Consider the following 22,291-nt stretch of genomic DNA (forward strand, 5'->3'; position numbering starts at 1 on the left):
TGCTTTTTGAGATATGCTTTTAATCAGTAAGAGAAAAATAAGCAGATTTGAAAAGGACTTAAGAGGCTGTGCACTTGTAAGAATACAAATTTGTGTTCTTATTTTGTGCACAAATAAATAGAGTAGAGAACAAACAGGATGCAGTTACTGGGAAAAGTAAAATCCAGAAGTACTGAAGGAAGTTAAGAATGGTTTTCAGTCCTTTTAGTTAACAGTGCCAAGGTTTTTGCCTTCATTTTGATATTAAGCTGATGGCTCTCTTGACCCGGTTCAGAGCGCTCGCCTTGTCATTTTCTTCATTGTTCTTCAGGTCATTGGACTGGGGCCTGCTGCATGCAGTGTCTTGACAGCTGCAGCTCTCCACATAGATATACTTGTGTGACATTGAGTGCCCACCAGGGCATTTCAGAACCACGTGCTTCTCAGTGGTGCTTGTTTCTCTGCAGCAGGAGCAGCTGTGGTCCATAGAATTGGCCTCAGCAGAGTATCTGTTAACGTGCAAAATGGCAAAGTTACTCTGTGCCAGAAGCCAACATATAGGAGAAGGTGAAATCAGGTACAGCACTCCTGTGAGAAGAGCCACAGTTGTGACTAATGGAAGTGCTAAGCTCATCTGACAAAACAGTGATTATAAAATGTATAACCCAATCAGGGCAGTGTTAACATGAGGGGGAAGCAGCAGGTCTTTGTGTTCTCATTTCACAGCAAAGTATTTTTTGCAGCCTTGTGTTCATCAGATTCCTAAGCACTATTCCTAACCTGAAGAATCTGTCAATATCAGGCTACAAACTGTGACAAGATCATTCTTTTCCTTGTATTTGGTGGAAGCAACAGCAGCAAGACCCTAAGATCATCAGGAATTTCAAAATACTAATAAATTCCCTGGCTTCTCAGAGTTTCATGTGATACTAAAGATCAGTTTTCATCCATGCAAGGTGCACTGTGGCAGACTCAGTGATAGGCAGTAAGTGACAGTTTCTTTGGAGAGTTAGAGCTGTTTTTCCAGTGTTTTAGTAGCTCACTACCTACTAACCACTTCCTTATAGCCACTTTTTAATATATTCTCTCATTTCAGAGAAAACTGTACAGTCAAGTCACTCTACTAACACCACACCTAAAGCATTCATTTTCTCAGTTTTTAACTGTATAAAAATCGTGTATATTTGAATCTTCCTTTAAAAGATGTATGTGTATTTCATTTTAAGTGTTAACTATTGAGAAGAGGCTTTTCCACTTTCATTTGTCAAGCCTGGCTGCTCTCTGGGCTCATTCTCATTACAGGAAATAATTCATGTTCTTTGGTGACGATTTCTAGGTGGTCTGACACAAAGCCAGCTCTAAATTATTAGAGGTCCGATTAGAGCTGTTTGAATCCCAAGAGAATTTGATACACTTTTCTTCTTCGTGTTATAACAAATTAAGTCACAGATTCCATTATTTGTTTTCCATGATTCAGGAAGCAGATAGTTCCAGGTCTTCTACTGTTGTGCACTCTACTATTTATTGTTCCTTTTATATAAACAAGCTCTGTGCCACCAGGACTTAAATCTCATTGTCTGGTGAGTTTACTTACAGCGAGAAGGTTCCACATGTTCCTTCACATTCAGTCAAGTCAACTCTGTCCACGGAGCGGCAGCCATTGTAGACGATAAAGTCTGTTCTGTGGCGCACAGAGCACGGGGTGCTGCTGTCCAGAGGGGCACCTACAGGGAAAGAGCAGAAAATACTTTCAGGGAAAGAGCTCCAAAAGTCCCTCGCACCTCAGCATTCCCTGGGCTTCACTAGTGCACTCAAAGAATTGCCTTAAGGGGTCTTTCTGCTTCAGCTTAAACTTCTCCAGAGAGATCAGACAGTGAAGGCTTGGAATCATAAATATAAACATAAAATAATATATTTAAATACAAATTTATCTGGAAAATTAGTTATTTTAAGAAGAGAATTCATTCTCTGTATTGTTGACTCAGATACACTGGCATACTTACAGGTTTTGCAACAACCGTTAGGTAAGAATGAAATAGTTCCCTAAAAGAAAAAAGAAACAGAGAAAAAATAACAGATTATTTTTCTATTTTAAATAGGCATTAAGACAAAAAACTGAGGAGAGCAATTCTTCAGTGGCTGGAAATAACCAGCGAAAACTGTAACATTGATCTAAATAAGCAAAGATAACAGCTTCTTCCTGACTTGAAATCTATCAATTTACAAAAGATTGTGAAAATAAAAACAATTCTTTGAAGAAAGTCTATAGTTACCATCATGCAATTTTTCCTCAGAAGCAATTCCAACAAATGGTTTCTCAGAGTCCTCTGTATTTGAATTGGGATTATGCATGGTGTAACTGGCAGCCTACTGACTGAACAGCTTGCGTTTCTTTAGCATTCAAGGAAGCCTGGCTCTTGCTGAGACAGAACCCCAAACAAAGCAGTCAGCAAAGATTCAGTATCTCAGTGCTGACCACTATTTTGGCTACTGAGAGACAGCTACCAGCTATAAACCTTGAACGCTCACTCAGGTATCTATTTTATATACTCTGTAGGGCTGTGCATGCATGCATCTGGAAATTTTTGCCCTTAGGACTGAGAAATTATGACAAAAGGCCATCAGAGCTAAATTTTACTTTTGTTGCTAGTTATATGGCTGAATTAAACTGAAGTAATCTATGTGTGGACCAGAGGGTAAATTTTCCATTTTTACTCACAGGTTTGCAGCTCTCCTCATTGAATGCTGGACAGGTAATCTCAGATGTGGAAGCGATAAGCTGGTTGTGGACATCAACACAGCTATAAATGGTGCAGTTGTTGTGAGGATCATTTTTAAAGTCTCCAGGCTGCAAGTGAAATGCAAAATGAAATAAGGAAAGCTGAAGAGAGCTCAGACAGAAATTTTCTTGCCCTCTGATAATGACTTTCATCTTGTTTCCCAGTCAATTATTTTTAGGTTAACAGCCATTTTGGAATACAGATCATGACATGTATTGCTATATGCCATACATGGAGAGAATTTCAGTTTTATATGCATTTTCCTTGAGAAAGAAAAATGTCTCTAAAGTACTTAGAGTACTTTAACAAAATCATCCATGCCAATGGATTTTGCCTTCAAAAGGCTAGACTGTTATATATTAATTAAGAAAAATCCTAAACCTTCATCCTGCTAGGGCAATACAATTGTTTCATACGGAGGCTTTAATAGCATAGTTTTTTTATATTTTTTAGTTTTTTTATATTTTTTTAATAGCAATAGTTTTTCAGCATACAGAACTCAAATAACATAGAAAAGGCCAAGCTTCCAGACACTGGAAGAAAACCCCTTCCAATGGTATTGGATTTCTCATTCCAGGAAGGGCCTTACAGATAATTTTATTTCATGAGACCTACCTTCAGGCCAGAAAATTGTAGCTAGGTTTTGTTTAGATGAGATTTTCATCTTTCAGGTGCAAACCTATACTAAAATCTTGTCTCTGGCAAGGAGATATTTCCTTTCTGGAACTGGGAACTTTATAGATTTGGTGGAGAACTAAGAGCATACTTACACTCAAGATGAGTTCAGAATTGTCTGCTGTGTGTATAATACACTTGGTCTGCACACATTTTCCACAGCATTCACCTTTCACTGGTTTAAGTTCATATCCCTAGAAATAAATTAAAAACAATAGCACTATGATAGATGGATTTCTGAGAAATAAGTGAAAAAATATGAATCCATTAATTGATTACACTTTGAAGTGCACTCTAGATTTGTGCCTTCCAACCCAACAGAAGACAAGTAATAGAAGCAGGTTATAAAGTGAATAAATTAAAGCACTAGAATAAATACGCATAATAATTAAATATCACTCCACAAGGTGGTCTACAGAAATTTCCCAGCAAATTCTGCCTGTGTGAACTGAATGCTGAGAGTTTAACAGTCAATCTCAGGCAGTAGATTGTTCAAAGAACAGTTCATATCCATGCTGGAGTTGGTCCCTGGGTTTCAACTCCCTGTTCTTTGATTAATATAAATTATATTTTGATAATTAAAATTATATTAACTATAATTAAATATCAATTAAAATAAATTTATAAAATATATGGGTATTTTGGGGTCTTTAGTTTCTTTAAGCTTGCCACTTACTGGTTGACAGTATGTGCTGCAGGGGACATGTTGACAGGAGATGATATTCAGTTGAGTGCTGACGTTAACATCGTTTGTGCACACACAATTCTGACACTTGTCAATAAAGACTGAGGAGTTGGGCTACACATTTTAAGGCAAAAAAATCACATAGTAATGAGATATTACATGTTTAACAGACATTTATTAATTTTTAAAAGATCTATAAATGAAGCAGTGGAAAAGGAAAAAAAACCAAAGACAACTGGAAAGTTATTTGGCTAGCCATTTATGAAGACAACATTTTAAATACTGAATATAATTTAATTATATTAATTGTGTCTTGATTAAAGTCCTGTACAGCAATGATAAACTCCAATATTAAAAGAACAGGTACAATTACTGGACCCAAGATAATTTAGTAGAAATCTAGAATTGGTTAGAATAATACTTATTTATATGTCTTTTAATTTTTGAAAACAGAGTTTTCAAAACTGCAGTAATGTGCAGATAGTAAATGTGAACTGACTTTTTTAAATGCCAGCACACTTAACCCAAATTCCTCTATGATACTGACATACATGCAGCTCTTCAATTTCTTTCTGACACAGGAAACTTTTCAGAAAATATTTAGGCTTTCTGAAATTAATAAACTCCTGACAGAAATTTGAAAATTTCCAAAATATTTTTTATACTGGACAAACCTATTCCTAGCACTTCTGATCAAGTATACTATCTGGTTTTTTAAGCATTTTTAGAAGATGGTTGAAACAGGAACTTACCAAGAACTCAGCATTCTCGTGTACGCAAACCCCCTTGGGAACTGTTAATAAGCAAGGAGTTAGATGTTTAGAGAGGAGAAGAGAATAAAAAATGTCTTCACCCCACTCTAATCAAACTCATTTCTTCCACAATCAATCACAATTCATATGGTTATTCCCCAACTCTGGTAACAGATAGGACATGTACGAAGCATAAAAATGAATACTGCATGTGCAAGAAGTCCCAAAATATGTGGTCCAGTTCATAGCCAAGAATGTCCACTTAACAGATAAGAGTACTTCCTTGTTTCAGTTACCAAGAACTGTAAATCTGTCTTCTACTGGGGATTCTAGGGACTTTTTGCTGGATTAAGCTGAGAACATCATCCCAGTTAATTCTGTAGCTGTTCTTGCATGTATTTATAAGCAGGAAATTGATCTTGAGGCCCCTGAGCTATATCTGATTTCCTAGTTTCATAACTACAGCACTAATAACCAATTTTAATAATAGTGAATTTGTACAATCTGACTGTGCTTAACACCCCTTTCAACAGGTTATTGCATGCAGCCTTATTAAATGTAATGCTAAATTATGTAATAAATAAAACTATAAGGCTCATCATATTTCCAAGGGACTTACCACATTGGTATACAGGACAGCACTGACCACTGGGAATATAAGAATGGATTTCGAATCCCAGTGAGCACTTGGGGGCTTTGGCTGTGCACAAGCTTGTATTGCATTCTGAGGAGGAAAAAAAAAGAAAAAGAATAAGCCAGAAAGAACACTAACTCACAGCTACTAGAAATAAGCACCTATCTAAGCTCTTAGGATGAACTTTCCATTGCAAGGGAATAGTCCAGATTGTCTTCAAAGAAACAAACTGCAGATAGGGAACACGCTTTTCCTCATAAATCCAGCCACTGGATATGGGGGTATTGTACTAGTTTATGATTTTTTTTCTACAATTATCCTATGTTGATAAAGTATCACCATTCTATGCAAAGAAGTAGGGAACAACTCCTACTCTCTCCAGGATTTTAGGCAACTGCTAGAAAATTAAAATCTACAGAGAATTCCCTAATTTCTCTGCATTTTGCTTAAATAAAACGAGACCCTGAACATAAGAACTATAGCTTGAGTTATGTTGAGTCCCATAACTGTAAATTCAGTTATACTGAATCACTGCAATATTAAAATGTATTTTCTCTAGCACTGGGCTTTAAAAAGCATGAGGAGAGATAATATTTTGTGACTTCCTGCTGTAGATCTCTGGTACTAAGCTAGTTCAGTGACATTTCCTTTCTATTTCCGAGAGGTATAGAAAGACTAGAAACAAAAGTATAAACTCACTGCAAGTGGAAAGAGGGCAGCAGGGGTCTTTAGGATTGACTTCAGTGACTTCATAGAAGCCTTCTCCATCACAAGTGACTTTCTTCTGATCACATACATGAGGTTCACATACAATGCCATGTTCACCTTCCAGGCAAATACAGTCCTTACAGTCCACTGTAAACTTTTCTCCAAACTGTCATTGAAAAACAATAAAATGAATGGTTGCATAGCAACCAATTAAAAGGAACAGAACAGAAGTAAAACCAGGAATACAAAGTTTGGAGATGACAAAACAAGATTGTACCAGTGGAGACTACTCTCCTCTCCCCACCCAAACTTCTACTTGAAAATCCAAAAGTACAGCATCATACCTCTCTTGGTATCATATCCACTCCAACACAGCCTGGAAAATACCAGAATAAATTTCCATTACCAGTCACATAACAGAAAGCATCTCTACTATACATTGTACGAGCACTGCATACAGTGAAATCTTTGTTGCATACATGGAAGGAAACAAAGAGGAAACAAACATGCATTCAAGTGAAGCAGTAAAACTCACCACAAGTTTTCACGCAGACATCCACACCAGAGTCAAACAGCATGGTTCCATTAGGACAGAAACAGCCTTCCACTTGTTTAGTTGATGTGTCGTTCTCTCCTCTGAGAGACAAAAAGTTTAGAGGAACACAATTAATGTTGTAGGCACATACAGGAGGATTATGCCAAATAACCTTTCACTGAAATCACAGTGGCAAATGATCTACACATTTGTGATGAAGGATTATTGGTGTCCGAAACAGAAACAAAAACAGTTCAGGCATCCAGATTTAGGGTGAGAAGAATAGTACTAATAAATTTGACAGTCAGTGTAAGATATGAGAGGAGGTCGATTCTACTCATTCACCTGTGCATTAGATACAACTGAATAGTTGTACAAACTATAATTAACTGTGAAGGAATTTTTTACCTTGATTTGCAGGTCATCTCTTTAATAGGACCACATGCTCTGTATTCTTTACCAGGAGGACATTCATGGGCTGGAATGGAAAAATGAAAAGGAGGAACAGCTCAGTAACAATATCATAAAAGACTCATGACCTTATGCCAAGAATTTAAACACTGTTTACTCATTTTCCTATATATCTATGATAATCCTTAGAAGCAAAGAGGAAAAAGGCCAGATAGACTCATGCCTCTAAATGGAATAATTCTGTGCAATTCAGCCATAGAGTTATAGCACTGTACTTTACACTAAGGCGATAAAGCCTAGAGTCTACATCTTGATTACAATTTTTTCCCATAATTTCAGTCTCTTTTGCACAAGCTCTCAAAGAGGAGTGTCTTCCTTCCCTTTGTGTTCTTACTACAGATGAAAACTAATGTACATATCACCAAATAGAGTGATCTGTTAATGCCTGCAAAGCATAGGACCGCCTGCATACAAAAAAGTATGTACTGATACAGATATTTCTGGAACAGTCAATACATGTATATTTTTGAAGGCCCATTGCCATTGTTAATGTTGCCTGCAAAATTACTTAAGGAGAGCAGCTGCTGTGATTTATTGGTGTCTTCATTGCTCTGAAAGCAGTATGACATTACTACTGAAACAGTTCCACATAACCTTCCTTAATAATTCAAGATGAATGGCCAGATACTTACAGCATACACCATTGGTGTGTTTTCTCCAGTCAATGCACACGCCTTGATCAGCACAGGTGGCAGCATAGATCTGCAGACTTGAGCATTCCAGGTCTAGGTTGGGAAGTACACAGCTATCAAAAACACAGGCTGCATAGTACTTTTCAGGCTGGACAAATGCATGGCATGGCTTGAACACACTAGAAAAAGAAATATTTATCATTATTAGTTACTGAATGATCTATACATTTTTCAATGTGTTTAACATGTTATGATGTGGCAACAGAGAACATGGGAGATTAAGGAGATGTGGATGTGGACTACTGATGAGAGATTTGTGCTGAGAGCACTTATCCAAATAGTAACCTTCCAACATATGTTAAAATCTTCTCCCCTCACCTACAGAACACTTAGACTCCAATATCTTGAGTCCAGGAGCTGTATATTATTAGGTGCAACCATGTGCTATCTCTTTTAAGTGATTTTGATTTTTTTTTTTTGTAAGTTCTGACATGGTGTTCTAAAAATTAAGATCTCTGTTATCAGTTGGACTCTGTTTTCTGCTAAGTTAATGTGGGAAAAGGCAAGATCATGGGACAGGGGAGGGTTGAGAGTATAGGACAATGTGCAAACATCAACAAAGGTTAGTGTGGCAGCCCAGAGGGTTGAAAGATACTGTCAGCAAAAAATAACAACCAGAAAAAGTGAAAGGAGTAGAAGCAAACCATAAAGATACAGAAATAGAGCAATAGTTAGAAACACTTTCCATTGGTAAATTAATCCTAAAATTTCCATTTAAATAAAAAACCAAAGGCTTGTAAAGCCAAGAGTAATGTTACCTTCCCAAAAGAAGCTCGCAAATGGAAGATTCTTTGCAAGGCTGTGTTGGTGTTGTGCTTGGTGAACCTGTAGGAACTAGGCTTGGAGAGCACTGTGGTTTGGAAGGATCAACAACTTGCCAATGATCTGCCATGGTTTCACAGTTATCTGCAATTTTTCCATTTGGCAGCATGCAGTCATCTGCAGTGTTGTTATTGCAAGTACCTAAGGGTGGTAAGGAGAGAAAGAATTAGTTGACAGATTTGTTAGGAAATTCCATTCATCTTTGCAGCAGGCCTGTCACTGTGGTTTTCTGAGAGGGCAAAAATTGGAAGAGTAAGCCTTACCACACTGTCCCTGGGTGTTGTTGCCAAACAGGCTGTAGGGCATTCTGATAGAAAAGGACAAGCCATTGTAGGTCACATTCATTTTCAGCTCAGGAATTTCCACAACACGATTTATGCCTGACTCATAGATGCTCACACCAAACTTCTTATAAGGCAAAGCCACGAGCCGGTTGTTTACTGTCACCTAATAAATAAAGGAAAACAGAAAAAAGGCATAAATTTAGTTAGACTTTTCAAAACAATTTACTGTTCCTTTGCTTTGCAGAAAGAATGTAAAGGTAAATAATATCCTTTTAATTTGTAACAAATGTTCCTGTGTTTCCTTTGTTACTGGAAAGTCAAACTTTTCTTCTCTGAGCCACAAAAAGTCTATTAACCATTAGCCATCAACAAATGAGTCTATAAATTCAAGGTTGAAATCAGCTAAATCCTAACACTCAACAGACTTATTAGAGTGACTATGGCATCAAGGACTCCTCATGAATGTGGAATAAAGAATTCTCCTAAATTCATATGGTATAAAATTTTAGGTTTCTTGGCACAAAGAGAACATGCTTATAGGAAAATTAAGTAACAGAAATAAGACTAAAACTGTATTATTTTTTAAAATACAGTAGCCATGATATACCTGTGAAACTAACACTAATACTTTCACTCAGCAATTGGATATTACTTTGCTTTAGAGAAAAAAAAAAAGAGGTCTAAATGTTGTAAATTTTCAACAATATGTTGCAACCTAACTTGCAATATTCTCACATAGTAATGTACAAAAATAAACCAAACAAACAGTAAAAAGCTACAAAAAGCCCCAAACACTTCTCACTAATTTTGAAATCCAAAAACTGTGACATCATATTTATCAATGGAATAAACATGTAAGTGCCCTACTCTGAAATATTAAAAAGGTAACACAAGTCAAAGCTACTAATGGTACTTTAGAAAAATGCTTCAGGCCAGCACTTTATTGTTATGTCTACCGATATTATAGCCTCCCATTCCACGCTGTCTTCCTTCATTACTTTAATGCTAATTATAAATTAACTTGTTTTACATCCTTAACTCTTAGCAATTTGTCCCCACTTCAGGAGAGATCTGCATAGACTTGAGATTAAAAAGACAGGAAGTTATAGAATTTTTTCTCCACATTTGGAGTAAAAAAATGCTTTGAAGTAGTCCTTTGAAGTAGTCCAATTTTATAATCTGAACTGTTACCAAATCTAAAATACAGATTAATTTTTTTCCCAAACCCTGTTAATGTAATTATCCTGTTGCAGTATTAATGTCTGAATCAAGAAATCAGTGGTAACATTCTTTAGTACCTCTACTTGTAGAGTATTCGGTTGTGCTGTTCTTAGCCTGATTTCCTGAGTCTCGTGTCTCACGATGAGCGTTCGAGGACAGGACACTACATCCCGTGTATCACAATGGTAGTTATCAATGTAGACACCAAAGATGTCAACGTTCTTAATGATCTCTTCCACAAGGACATATGTACAATTTCCTTGAAAGCTGTAGTACAATCCATCAAAAGTCATGTAATGTGGATCTCCCCAGCCAGTGCAGTAGCCTACAAAAACATACAGCTAAGTTAGGCTATAATAGCAACATACAAAATAAAAACATATCAGACTACAAGCAAAATCTGTAGGTTTGGGAAACATTTCAGTGAACTTTGGGCATTTTAATTTTAATAAAGTGTACATGTCAATGCATGAGCTCATTAGCTAGAAGTCATCAATAAAAACCAGGCACTTTCAATGCACAGTTCATCTGACATTAATGACAGACAACTGAGAACAGGATTAACTATACCACAGATATTTCATTAACAACACTCTGAACAAGTAACATATATATATATAGGCTTCTAGTCTATAGATGTCTGCCTCTGGACATCTAAGTCCTACTTTGGGAGACCAATTTACTCGACTAACACAACAGTTATGTAGAGATAATGACAACTTAAGCAAATGCCTCATTTGGCTAAAAAGATCAACTGAGCACTCAAACCAACACTAGAAGACTGAGTCACAGCCTTGCACAATACTTGTTCCCTGATAAATATTGTTGGTCTTGACAATAGTATTATTCCCTCAGGAGATTAAATATTCAACAAAATATACACTTACAATCACACTCCCAGTGCCAACAGCATCCATCCTCATCAATGACTGGCACAGGAGACAGTCCATTGGAACATGTGGGTTTCGGAGGTGGATTGCAGATTACTGGAATCACCTGGACAATGTTGTCTTCTATACATATTGCCTTAGTGCAGTTACAGAGCCACCATGAGTCACCTTGCTGTGTTTGAAAAGAGAGGAGGGAGGAGACGAGACAAACCTTAGGAAGCAGTGAGACTGACCACAGTTATGCCTGAATATCTTCTGCAGGTTTCTAAAAAGCCATGTGTTCATTGACAAGCTTTCCCCCACCAGAAATCTGAAAATAGGATGGAAGTGCATCAGTCAGCACTATCTAGTCTCGGTCTGCAACCGAGAGCTGCTAAGTGAAAAGTATTACTTACAAAAGTCAAGCCAGTAAACTGAAATGGCAATCCCCTCCTCTAGTTTCAGTTATCTAAAAGTGAAATGTTTTATCTCATCTCATCACTTAACACACTCTCTAAAGAACGGTCAAAGACACTCCTCAATATGAATGGCCAATATGTGATCAATTCCCTTCCATGAATGCCTAGAACAGATTAATAGCTAAAACTACAGTGAACAACAACTGTTTGGGGGGAAAATGTCCAAGGTGATTATATGCATGCACTGTAACAGCATGTATTTTTTTCTATCTTCTACCAGTTTTTCAGCCATGTATAATTTTTATTCCTGCAGATCTACTGAGCAAGTTGGTATGCATTTAAACTATGAGGAGGCTTTAGAAATGTACAAGACACTGTCTTGTCTATGTCAGAGGTGGAGGGTCCAAAAAATAAAAAAAAAGAAAAAAAAAAACAAACTCAGTGTCAAATTTCACAAGCATTTGAATGCAGTGATCTGTTTCACAGTCCTCTCCTGAAACCAGTCTGTAAACAAGTATGACTCATTCCAAACTCAGACAAATTCAGCCCTGTGGATTTTTGTTGGCTGCAACAGAAATACACAAACAACTTTTACCCACTTATTCAAAAGCAGAAATAGAAAAGATAGCTTAGCACTACTTAGCTCTTGGTTTCCTTTTCATCAGAGCTATCCTACAACAAAGACAAACACTGAGCTCTGATCTAGCTCCTTGCAGAAAGCTTTAACAAAATTATCCTTGAAGAGCTAATTGCAATATATAAGCTGCCAATCCAAATATCATTCGAAGTACTGCTGATGTCGAACAAAACCAAAGAAATAGAACAGACTGATACTTTCTTTCCTAACCAGATTAATGCCTACTCTCTATGTTACTAACATTGAAGTGATATATCTAGTCACCATCCAAAGCACAATGAAAGCATGAAATCTACTCACCTCATAAGATTCATTAGGGAAAATAGTACAAGTCTTTTTAGCAGTGGTTGGTGTTAGACTTGTAGTTGAACTTGAGCCATTAACTGGAGGAGTTGCACCGTGCGTAGAACTTCCTGTAGTGGTGACTGCAGTTGATGTTGCAGTTGGCCCAGATGTAGTAGTTGAGCTAGGGGGAAGGGTTGTGAATGTGGTGGAGGTGGTGGTTGCATTGACAGAGGTGGTTCCTGAAGTGGTGGTAAAGCTTTCTGTTGGAGTAGTACCAGAGGTGGTGGTTGACACAGGGCTGGTTGATGCCGGTGATGTTGTTGGAGTAGTAACAGTTGCAGAGGTTGTCCCTGGGGTACTTATTTCGGTTCCTGCTGTGGTGGTGGGGGGAGTGGACACTGAGGGTGTGGGGCCTGAAGTGGTGGTCTTGGTGGTTGATGTAATTCCAGTGAATGGAGTTGTTGTTATTGGTGGTGGTGTTTCTGTAGTGCTGCTTGGTCCCGAGGTTGTAGTGGTGCCAGGGCTGGAAGTGGTGGTAGACGGGGGGCTTGGGGTCCTGATGGTAGTGGTCTCTTGGTAAGGTGTTTCTGTTACTGGTGTGGTGCTGGTGGATCTTGAGGGTGTGGGGCCTGAAGTGGTGGTCTTGGTGGTTGATGTAATTCCAGTGAATGGAGTTGTTGTTATTGGTGGTAGTGTTTCTGTAGTGCTGCTTGGTCCTGAGGTTGTGGTGGTGCCAGGGCTGGAAGTGGTGGTAGATGATCCTGTTGGAGGGCTTGGGGTCCTGATGGTAGTGGTCTCTTGGTAAGGTGTTTCTGTTACTGGTGTGGTGCTGGTGGATCTTGAGGGCGTGGGGCCTGAAGTGGTGGTCTTGGTGGTTGGTGTTGTTTCAGTGACTTCAGAGGTGGTAGCTGTCACTGGGCTTGTTGACACTGGTGATGTTGACTGTTGACTAGTGGTGCTTGCAGTAGGCGTACTTACTTCTGTTGTTCTTGTTGTTGGCAGTGGGGTAGTTGAAGGAGTAACTGGAGTGTTTGTTTTTGTCGATGTCTCTGGTTCAGGTGTTGTGGTACCCTCTTTAAGACAGGGAGAAAACAGAGTATTTTAAGTAGGGAAATTGCATTTTCTTCCTAATGTCATCTCATTTTCTACTAAGCATATGTAGTTCAACAAGCCTAAGCATAAGGTCTTCAGACTGAAATAAAGCAGAAATTGTTTTATGAATGGTTTATGTATCACTGAGACATTATTAACAAAATCTCCTACATCTTGCAAAGGAGACATTGATATAAACACTTTATCAACAATCAGTGTCTGAGGGAAAATCTTCGGCAGTGTTAAAACTTTATATTGCAGAGGAGTTCAGCAGTCCTAGATCCAGGGGAATCCACTGAGTAGATCAATGAACTCTGGTTAATACTGTATTGCTGTTATACTATATTCTATGGAAAGACTATTATTCTCCGTGCTGCTTCATGGTGGCTCATACCACCATCGGTTATGCTCAGAGTAATTTGATTCTACAGAAATGGAGCAGTTGCTAGAGCAGACTGTGTTCCATTTCTGATGCTCAGGCCTTTAAGATTACTCACACACAAGCTATTTTGGGATTCTGCAAACCCCAAATACACTTTTCTCCTTTTTCACATGGCCAGTTTTCATTATGGTTGCTAATGGAGACTCCTTTAAAATTGTTTTTGATTAGGATGTTAAAAAGTGTTCATGATTCTCACAGGCCAGTGCCAGAGCCATCTATTTGTGCTTTTACGGCATGATATAAGTGACACATAGTAGAGAGAGAAGCACTGTGTATATAATAAGAGTGCAGTAATAATGCTAGAGGAATTAAGATACACTGGTTCAGCCCACAAGGACAGCCTTTCAATGAAAACTAATTCACATTTGGGTGAGGACAGGCAAACTCCTTCATCTACTTCACATCCTTTAACAGAGGCAGATGAACTGGGACAGTAGGGGATATGACGTTGCTGAAAGGTTAGCTGGGATGCTTTTGAAATGTGTAAGTGCAGAGTATAGAAACTAAAACACATGTTAAGCTGCCAATAAACCCTGTTTTCTAAAACCAGCAAAAGACATGAAACCCTGGGAATTACTTATTGCTTCTGTAGGTGGAACTGGTGGGACTTCGGTGATAACATTTTCAGGAGTTGAGCTGTGTGTTGATCCAGGAACAGTGGTTGTTGTTCTCGGAGGGCTGGTGGTGGTGGTGGTGGTGGTGGTGGTGGTGGTGGGAGTCTCTGGTGTCGAGGGAGTGGTTGTTGATTTTGGTGTGCTCGGTGTGGACGTAGGTGGGGCTGTTAGAAACAGCAGGGAGAAAGAAAACAAACAAAGGCACAAAGGCATTAGTGGGACTCAATGTGAACTGAACAGAAGCTGCACATGAGGCAGCTGCCACAGAGCAGCTAAGGTGGATCAGCCCACCCTTAGCACCAGCCCTCCCTTTCTGGCCCCAAAAAGAACAATATTTGAAATCCATGCACATGGCCCTTCCCTCTGAGCAATGAGATGGTGCTGGAAGTTCAAAGAAAGTGCGAGTCTGCAGAGTGAAATTGTTCCCAAAAGCATATCCATCCTTCCTACATCTATACCAGCTGACAAGCATTAGCACTAACAAGGCAAAGGAACAGGAAAGAGGGGAAAACATCTACACAGTTATGTACAATCAGTGCCTAAAATGCAAGTACCAAAACCAAAGCCATGCCACAATTGCACCTATGTCCAGTTCTGGCTGAAGAACAAGGTCCAGCAGTAAAAAAGGCAAGATTTCCCATCAGTTCAAGATCTGTGTAAGCTAGGCAGCAGTACGAAACACCTCCTCTGAGCCTTTCTGAGTGAGAGAAGACCAGACATTTTCCCCAGAACCCCAACCCTTGTATCTTCTTAAACAGGCAGATGAAAGGCAAGTTTTAAGCAAAGGCTGTTCCAGTGTTACCCTGCAGTTACACTCACCCCACATCCATCTGAGAGGAAGAACTGAGGTGCTCATGTACCTTCAGGGCAACCACAGGAAGGGAACAAACAACAGCACAGGCCAGAGAATTACCTGGAGTTGGCTGGGTGGTCGTGTATGTTGGTGTTGGTGAGGATGTGCTTGAAGTAGTCAAAGTGGGTGTTGGTGTTGGTCCAGGAACAGTGGTTGTGGTGCTTGGAGGGCTGCTAGTGGTGGTGGTGGTGGTGGTGGGAGTCTCTGGTGTTGAGGGTGTCGTTGTCGATTTTGGTGTGCTCGGTGTGGACGTAGGTGGGGCTGTTAGAAACAACAGGGACAGAGAAAAAAGACAAAGGGACAAATGCATGAGTGGGACTCAATGTGAACTGAACAGAAGCTGTTCATCAGTCAGCTGCCACAGACATACACAGGTCAGCCCACTCTTAGCACTGCTAAGGCCCCTACCACCAGCCCTTCTGCTCTGGCCCAGAAAAACAGAACATTTGAAATCAATGCATAGAACGCATCACAGCCCTCCTCTCCTAGCACAGAGACTGGTCATAGTGCTGGAAGATGCTTTCCACAAAATGAAAGTGACCTACCAATAGGTAAGAGATGAGGAGAAGTAATGCTTTGGATCTGGCTGGGGCTTTCTATCTCATGCCTGAACACACCTTGCTAAATCTCAGGGTAAGAGCTCAGATGGGAAGCTGTGATCAGGGAAGAAAGCCTGCAGAGGAATGTGTTCCTGTCTGATTGGCATGTGGTTTTCCCAATGTCACCTTGAGAAATGGCTTCCCAGAGTACTAGTGGATCTCATCAGCCAAAGATCACAGTTCAAAGAAAGTCTGTCTGCAGAGGAAAACTGTTCCAAAAGGATGGCAGAGAAATCCTTCTTCCTACATCTATAACCACTGAAATGTTTCAGCACTAACAGGGCAAAGAAACAGGAGAGAGGGAAGAACGTCTACAGAGCTATGTTCAAAAAGTGCCTAAAATGCCAGAGCCATAAAAATTAAAGGCATGCAGTGGCTACATTTGGGCCAGCTGAAGAACAAGGTCCAGCAGCAAAAAAGGCAAGATTTCCCATCAGTTCAAGATCTGTGTAAGCTAGGCAGCAGCACAAAATTTCTCCTCGTAATCTATTATGTCAGGAAAGCCAAGACTTTTTTCCCCAGAACCCCAAAACGTTGTTCCTTCTTAAACAGGCAGATGAAAGGCAAGTTTTAAGCAAAGGCTGTTCCAGTGTTACCCTGCAGTTACATTCACCCCACATCCATCTGAGAGGAAGAATCTGAGGTGCTCATGTACCTTCAGGGCAACCACAGGAAGGGAACAAACAACAGCACAGGCCAGAGAATTACCTGGAGTTGGCTGGGTGGTCGTGTATGTTGGTGTTGGTGAGGATGTGCTTGAAGTAGTCAAAGTGGGTGTTGGTGTTGGTCCAGGAACAGTGGTTGTTGTGCTTGGAGGGCTGGGGGTGGGAGTCTCTGGTGTTGAGGGAGTCGTTGTCGATTTTGGTGTGCTCGGTGTGGGTGGAGGTGTGCCTGTTAAAAACAGAGGGAAAGAGAAAAAAGACAAAGGAATAAATGCATGAGTGGGATTCAATGTGAACAGAACAGAAGCTGCAGATGAGGCAGCTGCCACAGACATACACAGGTCAGCCCACCCTTAGCACAGCAAATGTCCCTAGTCCTAGTCCTTCATCTCTGGCCCCGGAAAGGAGACTCCTTGACATCCATGCACGGAAAGTGTCATGGCCCTCCTCCCCATTCTCTCCTCTCTCTAAGATATTAGAGACGGTGCTGAAAGCTGCTTCACACAAAATCACAGAGACCAGCCAATAGGTAAAAGATGAGGAGGAGCAATGCTTTGGATCCGGTTGGGGCTTTCTATATCTGCCTCATTACCTGAACAGGGTAAGAGCTGAGATGGGAAGCTGGGGTCAGGGATAGAAGCATGCACTTGGCATGTGATTCCCCCTGTGTTCCAATGTCAGCCTGATGCAGAGCTTCCCTGGGATATCATCAGACAAAACATCAGCCAAAAATTACAGTTCATCGCAAGAGGCAGTCTGCAGAGTGAAACTGTTCCCTCAAACGCTGGCAGGAGAATCCTTCCTTCTTATGTATCTAACAGCTGACAAAAAAACTAACACTCAGAGGGCATAGAAGGAGTAGAAAGGGAGGAAAGTCTACACAGCTGAACCCAAACAGAGCCTGAAATGCCACTGCTACAAGACCAAGTGCCACTCCAAATGCACTCCATGTGTCCAGCAACTACATTTTACCCAGCTGAAGGACACAGTTGAACAGCTGCAAAAGCAATGTTACCCATTGGTTCAGCAAGTGTCTAAGCTGGGCACCAGCATGAAATACCTCCTTGGAGCACTGTTGAGTCAGGAAAGACATGACCTTCCCTCAAGAATCCCCAAATCCTTGTTTCTTATGAAACAGTAGCCCAAGAGCTAGATTTGGCCACAGGACTTTTCCTGGGATTCCCTGAATTTACACATATCCTTGATCCCATCTAGAGACACATATGGAGGTGTTCATGGACATCCACTACTCGCACAGCAAGGCTAGAAATGACAACAGAACCAGAGAATCTTCTGGCGATTCTGTTCCTAGGGGCAGAGTGGTTTTGGTGAGAATTACTGCTTTTGGGAACATACTTCCAGGAGTTGAGGCAGTAGTTGTTGTTTCAGGAACAGTGGTTGTTGTGCTCGGAGGGCTGGTTGTGGTGGTGGTGGTGGTGGTGGTGGTGGTGGTAGTCTCTGGTGTCGAGGGAGTGGTTGTCGATTTTGGTGTGCTCGGTGTGGACGTAGGTGGGGCTGTTAGAAACAGCAGGGACAGAGAAAACAGACAAAGGAACAAAGGCATTAGTGAGACTCAATGTGAACTGAACAGAAGCTGCACATCAGGCAGCTGCCACAGACATTTAGAGTGGTCTAAGAGCCCACCCTTAGCACTGCAAAGGTCTCTAGCCCCAGCCCTCCCTTTCTGGCTCCAGAAAGGGGACTCTTTGACATCCATGCACAGAGATGGTCATGGCCCTCCTTCCTTGGTGAAGAAACTGGGGATGGTTGTGGAAGGTGCTTTTCACAAAATCAGAGAAACCTACCAAAAGGTAAAAGATGAGAAGAAGTAATTCTTTGCATCTGGCTGGGGCTTTTTATCTCTGCTTCATTACCTAGAACACCTCACTAAATCCTGGAGCAAGAGCTGAGAGTGGAATATGCAATCCAGGAATGAAGCATGTACAGGCATAGGTACCTGCCTGATTGGCATGTGGTGTTCTCAATGTCACCTTGATAAAGGACATCCCAGCATACTAGTGGATCTGGTCACCCAAAGGCCACAATTCACAACATGATGTAGTATGCAGAGTGAAAATTCTCCCAAAAGCATGTCAGGGGAATCCTTCCTCCCTATATTTATAACCTCTGAAATCCTTTAACATAAAAAGGCAAAGGAGTAGGAGAGAAAGGGAAGAATGTCTGCAAAGTCTGAAAGACTGTCTAAAATGCCAGTATCACTAACTTAATCTCCACTCTAACTACACACCATGGGTCCAGTGACTACATTCTGCCCAGCTGAAGAACGAAGTTCAAGTGTAGCAAAGCCAGATTTCCTGTCAGTTCAGCATCTGTCTAAGCAGGACACTAGGATGAAAAGCCTCAACGGAAACTGTTGAATCAGGGAAGCCAAGACCTTCTCCTCATGACTCCTGAATCCTTCTTCCTTCTGAAATAGCCAGCCCAAAAGGCCTGCTTTGGGCACAGGAAATTTCCTGGAATGCCCAATAGTTATTCCTCCCATGCTGAATCCCATAGAAAGCCTCAAATAGTAAAGCTCATAGACCTTCATTACAACCACAGGAGCACAACATAGGAAGCACAAAACATAAAAGTACCTGGAGTTGGTAGGGTGGTCGTGTATGTTGGTGTTGGTGAGGATGTGCTTGAAGTAGTTAAAGTGGGTGTTGGTGTTGGTCCAGTGGTTGTTGTGCTCGGAGGGCTGGTGGTGGTGGTGGTGGTGGTAGTCTCTGGTGTTGAGGGAGTCGTCGATTTTGGTGTGCTCGGTGTGGGTGGAGGTGTGCCTGTTAGAAACAGCAGAGACAGAGAAAAAAGACAAAGGGACAAATGCATGAGTGGGACTCAATGTGAACTGAACAGAAGCTGCAGATGAGGCAGCTGGCAAAGAGCTAGAGAGTTCAGCCCACTCTTAGCACAGCAAAGGTCCCTAGCAGCCCTTCCATCCTGGCCCAGAAAGAAAACTCATTGATATCCATGTGCAGAGATGGTCATGGTCCTCCTTTGCTAGTGAAGAGACTAGGGATGGTGCAGAAAGGTGCTTCTCAGAAGGTTAGAGACCTACCAGTAGGGAAGAGATGAGGAGGAGTAATGCTTTGGATCTGGCTGGGGCTTTCTATCTCTGCTTCATTACCTAAACACCTTGCTAACTCATGGAGTAAGAGCTGAGGGGAATCTGTGGTCCAGGAATGGATCCTGCAGCAGAATATGTTTCTGCCTGATAGTCATATGATTTTCCCAATGTCACCCTGATAAAGGACATCACAGATAGCGATCTCTGTGGTCATAGTGGAACTCTGTGGTCAGCCAAAGACCACAGTTCACTGCAAGAGGTAGTATGTAGCCAAAAGCATGGTAGGGGAATCCTTCCTTCCTACATCTATAACCACTGATAAGCATTAGCACAGACACCACCAAGAAGGAGGAGAGAGGGGAAAAAAGTCTATACTGACTTCTCAGCTGAGCCTAAAACAGTGCTTAAAACACCAATGCCAAAAATTAAAGTCACTGTCCAACTGCACGTCATTGACTGTATTCTGCCCAGCTGAAGGACATGGTCCAACAGCAAATGTTGCAAAAGCAACATTTTCCATCAGTTCAGCATCTGTCTTAGCTGGGCAGCCAGATTAAATACCTCCTTACAGCATCATTGTATAAGAAAGACAAGACCTTCTTCCCAGGACCCCTGCATCCTCATCAGTTTTGAAACAGCCCAAATGAACTTTGGGCACAGCTCATTTCCTGGAATGCCCAAAAGTTACACACATCCTTGATCCCACACATAGCCACAAATGGATGTACTCACAGACCTCCATTACTCCTGTGGCAAGACCAAAAATGACAAAAGAACCAGAGAAATTTTTGTTGGTTGTGTGGTTAGAAGCAGAGGGGTTTTTATGGGAATTACTAGCACCAGGAACATACTTCCAGGAGTTGAGATGGTTGTTGTTGTTCCAGGAACAGTGGTTGTTGTGCTCGGAGGACTGGTGGTGGTGGTGGTGGTGGTAGTCTCTGGTGTTGAGGGAGTGGTTGTTGATTTTGGTGTGCTCGGTGTGGACGTAGGTGGGACTGTTGGAAAGAGCAAGGACAGAGAAAACAAAGGCACAAAGGCATCAGTGGGACTCAATATGAACTGAACAGAGGCTTCAAGCGAGGCAGCTGACACAGAGCTTGAGAGATCAGACCACCCTTAGCCCAATAAAGATCCTTAGAACGAGTGCTTCCTTTCTGGCCCTGGAAAGCAAACTCCTTGAAATTTGTGCACATGCAGGGTCATGTCCCTCCTCTCCTAACAAAGAGATTGGGGATGGTGCTGGAAGGTGCTTCTCACAAAATCAGAAGGACCTACCAACAGGTAAGAGATGAGAAGGAGTGATTCTTTGGCTCTAGCTGGGGCTTTCTATCTCTGCCCCATTATCTAGAACACCTCACTAAATCCTGTGGTATCCTGAGAGGGGAAGTTGTGATCAGGGAAGGAAGCATGCACAGGACTATGTTCCTGCCTGATTGGCATGCAGTTTTCTGATGTCAGGAGTTCCCAGAGCACTAGTGAATCTTGTCTGGCAAAGACCACAGTTCACAAAAAGTCACAGTATGCAGACTGAAACTGTTTCCAAGAGCATTTCGGAAGAATGCTTCCTTCCTACACCTCTAATAGCTGAGAAGCATTAGTATTGACTTGGCAAAGGAGCAGAAGAGAAGGAAGAACGTCTACACATCTGTGCCAAAAGAGAGCTTAAAATGCAAGTGCCACAATATGATGCCCCACTCCATTACAAGCAAGTGTCCAGTGAAACGACTCTGGCCACCTGAAAGGCAAAGTCCAACAGCACCAAAAGCTAGTAAGTTCTTCTACTTTCTGAAACAGAGATGAAGGGACAGCTATGGGCAAACGCTGTTTCAGGGGCTGTCCAGAAGTTAAACCTATTCTTGATGTCACAGAGAAAAAAAAAGGAGGTGTTCACAGACCCTCAGTACTCCCAAAGACAAAGAACATATGAGACTACAAAACTTAGAAGTACCTGGAGTTGGTAGGGTGCTGGTGTATGTTGGTGTGGGAGAGGATGTGCTTGAAGTAGTTGAGGTGGGTGTTGGTGATCCAGTACCAGTTGTAGTTGTGGTCGGAGAGCTGGTGGTGATGGTGGTGGTGGTACTGGGAGTCTCTGGTGATGTGGTCGGCAATTCTGGGGTAGTGGATGCTTTGCTCGGCGTGACTTTTAGAAAGAGCAGGAACAGAGAAAACAAAGGAATGAGTGGGATTCAAAAGAAGCTGCACATGAGGCAGCTGACACAGACCTAGAGAGATCAGCCCACCCTTAGAACAACAAAGTTCCCTAGCACCAGCCCTTCCTTTCTGGCCCCAGAAAGCAGAATCCTTAAAAGCCATGCATACACAGGGTCACAGGCATCCATGCCTAGTGAAGATACTGGGGATAGTGTGGGAAGGTGCTTCTCACAAAATCAGAGAGATTTACCAATAGGGAAGAGAGGAGGAGGAACAATGCTTTTCACCTACTGGGGGCTTTCTATCTGTGCCTCATTACATGAACACCTCACTAACTCATGGAGTAAGAGCTGAGATAGG

At 41.3% G+C, this 22,291-nt stretch overlaps 1 protein-coding gene across 1 annotated transcript in view; it reads right to left on the reverse strand.

The window, feature by feature from the left end:
* The window catches only part of MUC2 (mucin 2, oligomeric mucus/gel-forming), a 61,096-nt gene continuing 38,805 nt past the window's right edge, over positions 1–22,291 (reverse strand). Inside the window, exons 42-66 of the mRNA XM_056492405.1 lie at positions 21,729–21,920; positions 20,632–20,775; positions 19,308–19,493; positions 18,067–18,225; positions 16,757–16,939; positions 15,510–15,710; positions 14,560–14,760; positions 12,464–13,521; positions 11,126–11,300; positions 10,316–10,563; positions 8,997–9,180; positions 8,670–8,874; positions 7,852–8,030; positions 7,157–7,226; positions 6,749–6,849; positions 6,558–6,589; positions 6,205–6,379; positions 5,491–5,595; positions 4,872–4,912; positions 4,111–4,233; positions 3,530–3,628; positions 2,699–2,827; positions 1,983–2,022; positions 1,574–1,703; positions 1–488 (exon numbers count right to left, since the gene is read on the reverse strand). Coding sequence (XP_056348380.1) covers positions 233–488; positions 1,574–1,703; positions 1,983–2,022; positions 2,699–2,827; positions 3,530–3,628; positions 4,111–4,233; positions 4,872–4,912; positions 5,491–5,595; positions 6,205–6,379; positions 6,558–6,589; positions 6,749–6,849; positions 7,157–7,226; positions 7,852–8,030; positions 8,670–8,874; positions 8,997–9,180; positions 10,316–10,563; positions 11,126–11,300; positions 12,464–13,521; positions 14,560–14,760; positions 15,510–15,710; positions 16,757–16,939; positions 18,067–18,225; positions 19,308–19,493; positions 20,632–20,775; positions 21,729–21,920 — 4,616 coding nt within the window. The 3' untranslated portion in view covers positions 1–232. The remainder of the gene's footprint in view (positions 489–1,573; positions 1,704–1,982; positions 2,023–2,698; positions 2,828–3,529; positions 3,629–4,110; positions 4,234–4,871; positions 4,913–5,490; positions 5,596–6,204; positions 6,380–6,557; positions 6,590–6,748; positions 6,850–7,156; positions 7,227–7,851; positions 8,031–8,669; positions 8,875–8,996; positions 9,181–10,315; positions 10,564–11,125; positions 11,301–12,463; positions 13,522–14,559; positions 14,761–15,509; positions 15,711–16,756; positions 16,940–18,066; positions 18,226–19,307; positions 19,494–20,631; positions 20,776–21,728; positions 21,921–22,291) is intronic.

The sequence above is a fragment of the Oenanthe melanoleuca genome, chromosome 5, assembly GCF_029582105.1.
Source record: "Oenanthe melanoleuca isolate GR-GAL-2019-014 chromosome 5, OMel1.0, whole genome shotgun sequence".
NCBI classification, from domain to species: Eukaryota; Metazoa; Chordata; class Aves; order Passeriformes; family Muscicapidae; genus Oenanthe; species Oenanthe melanoleuca.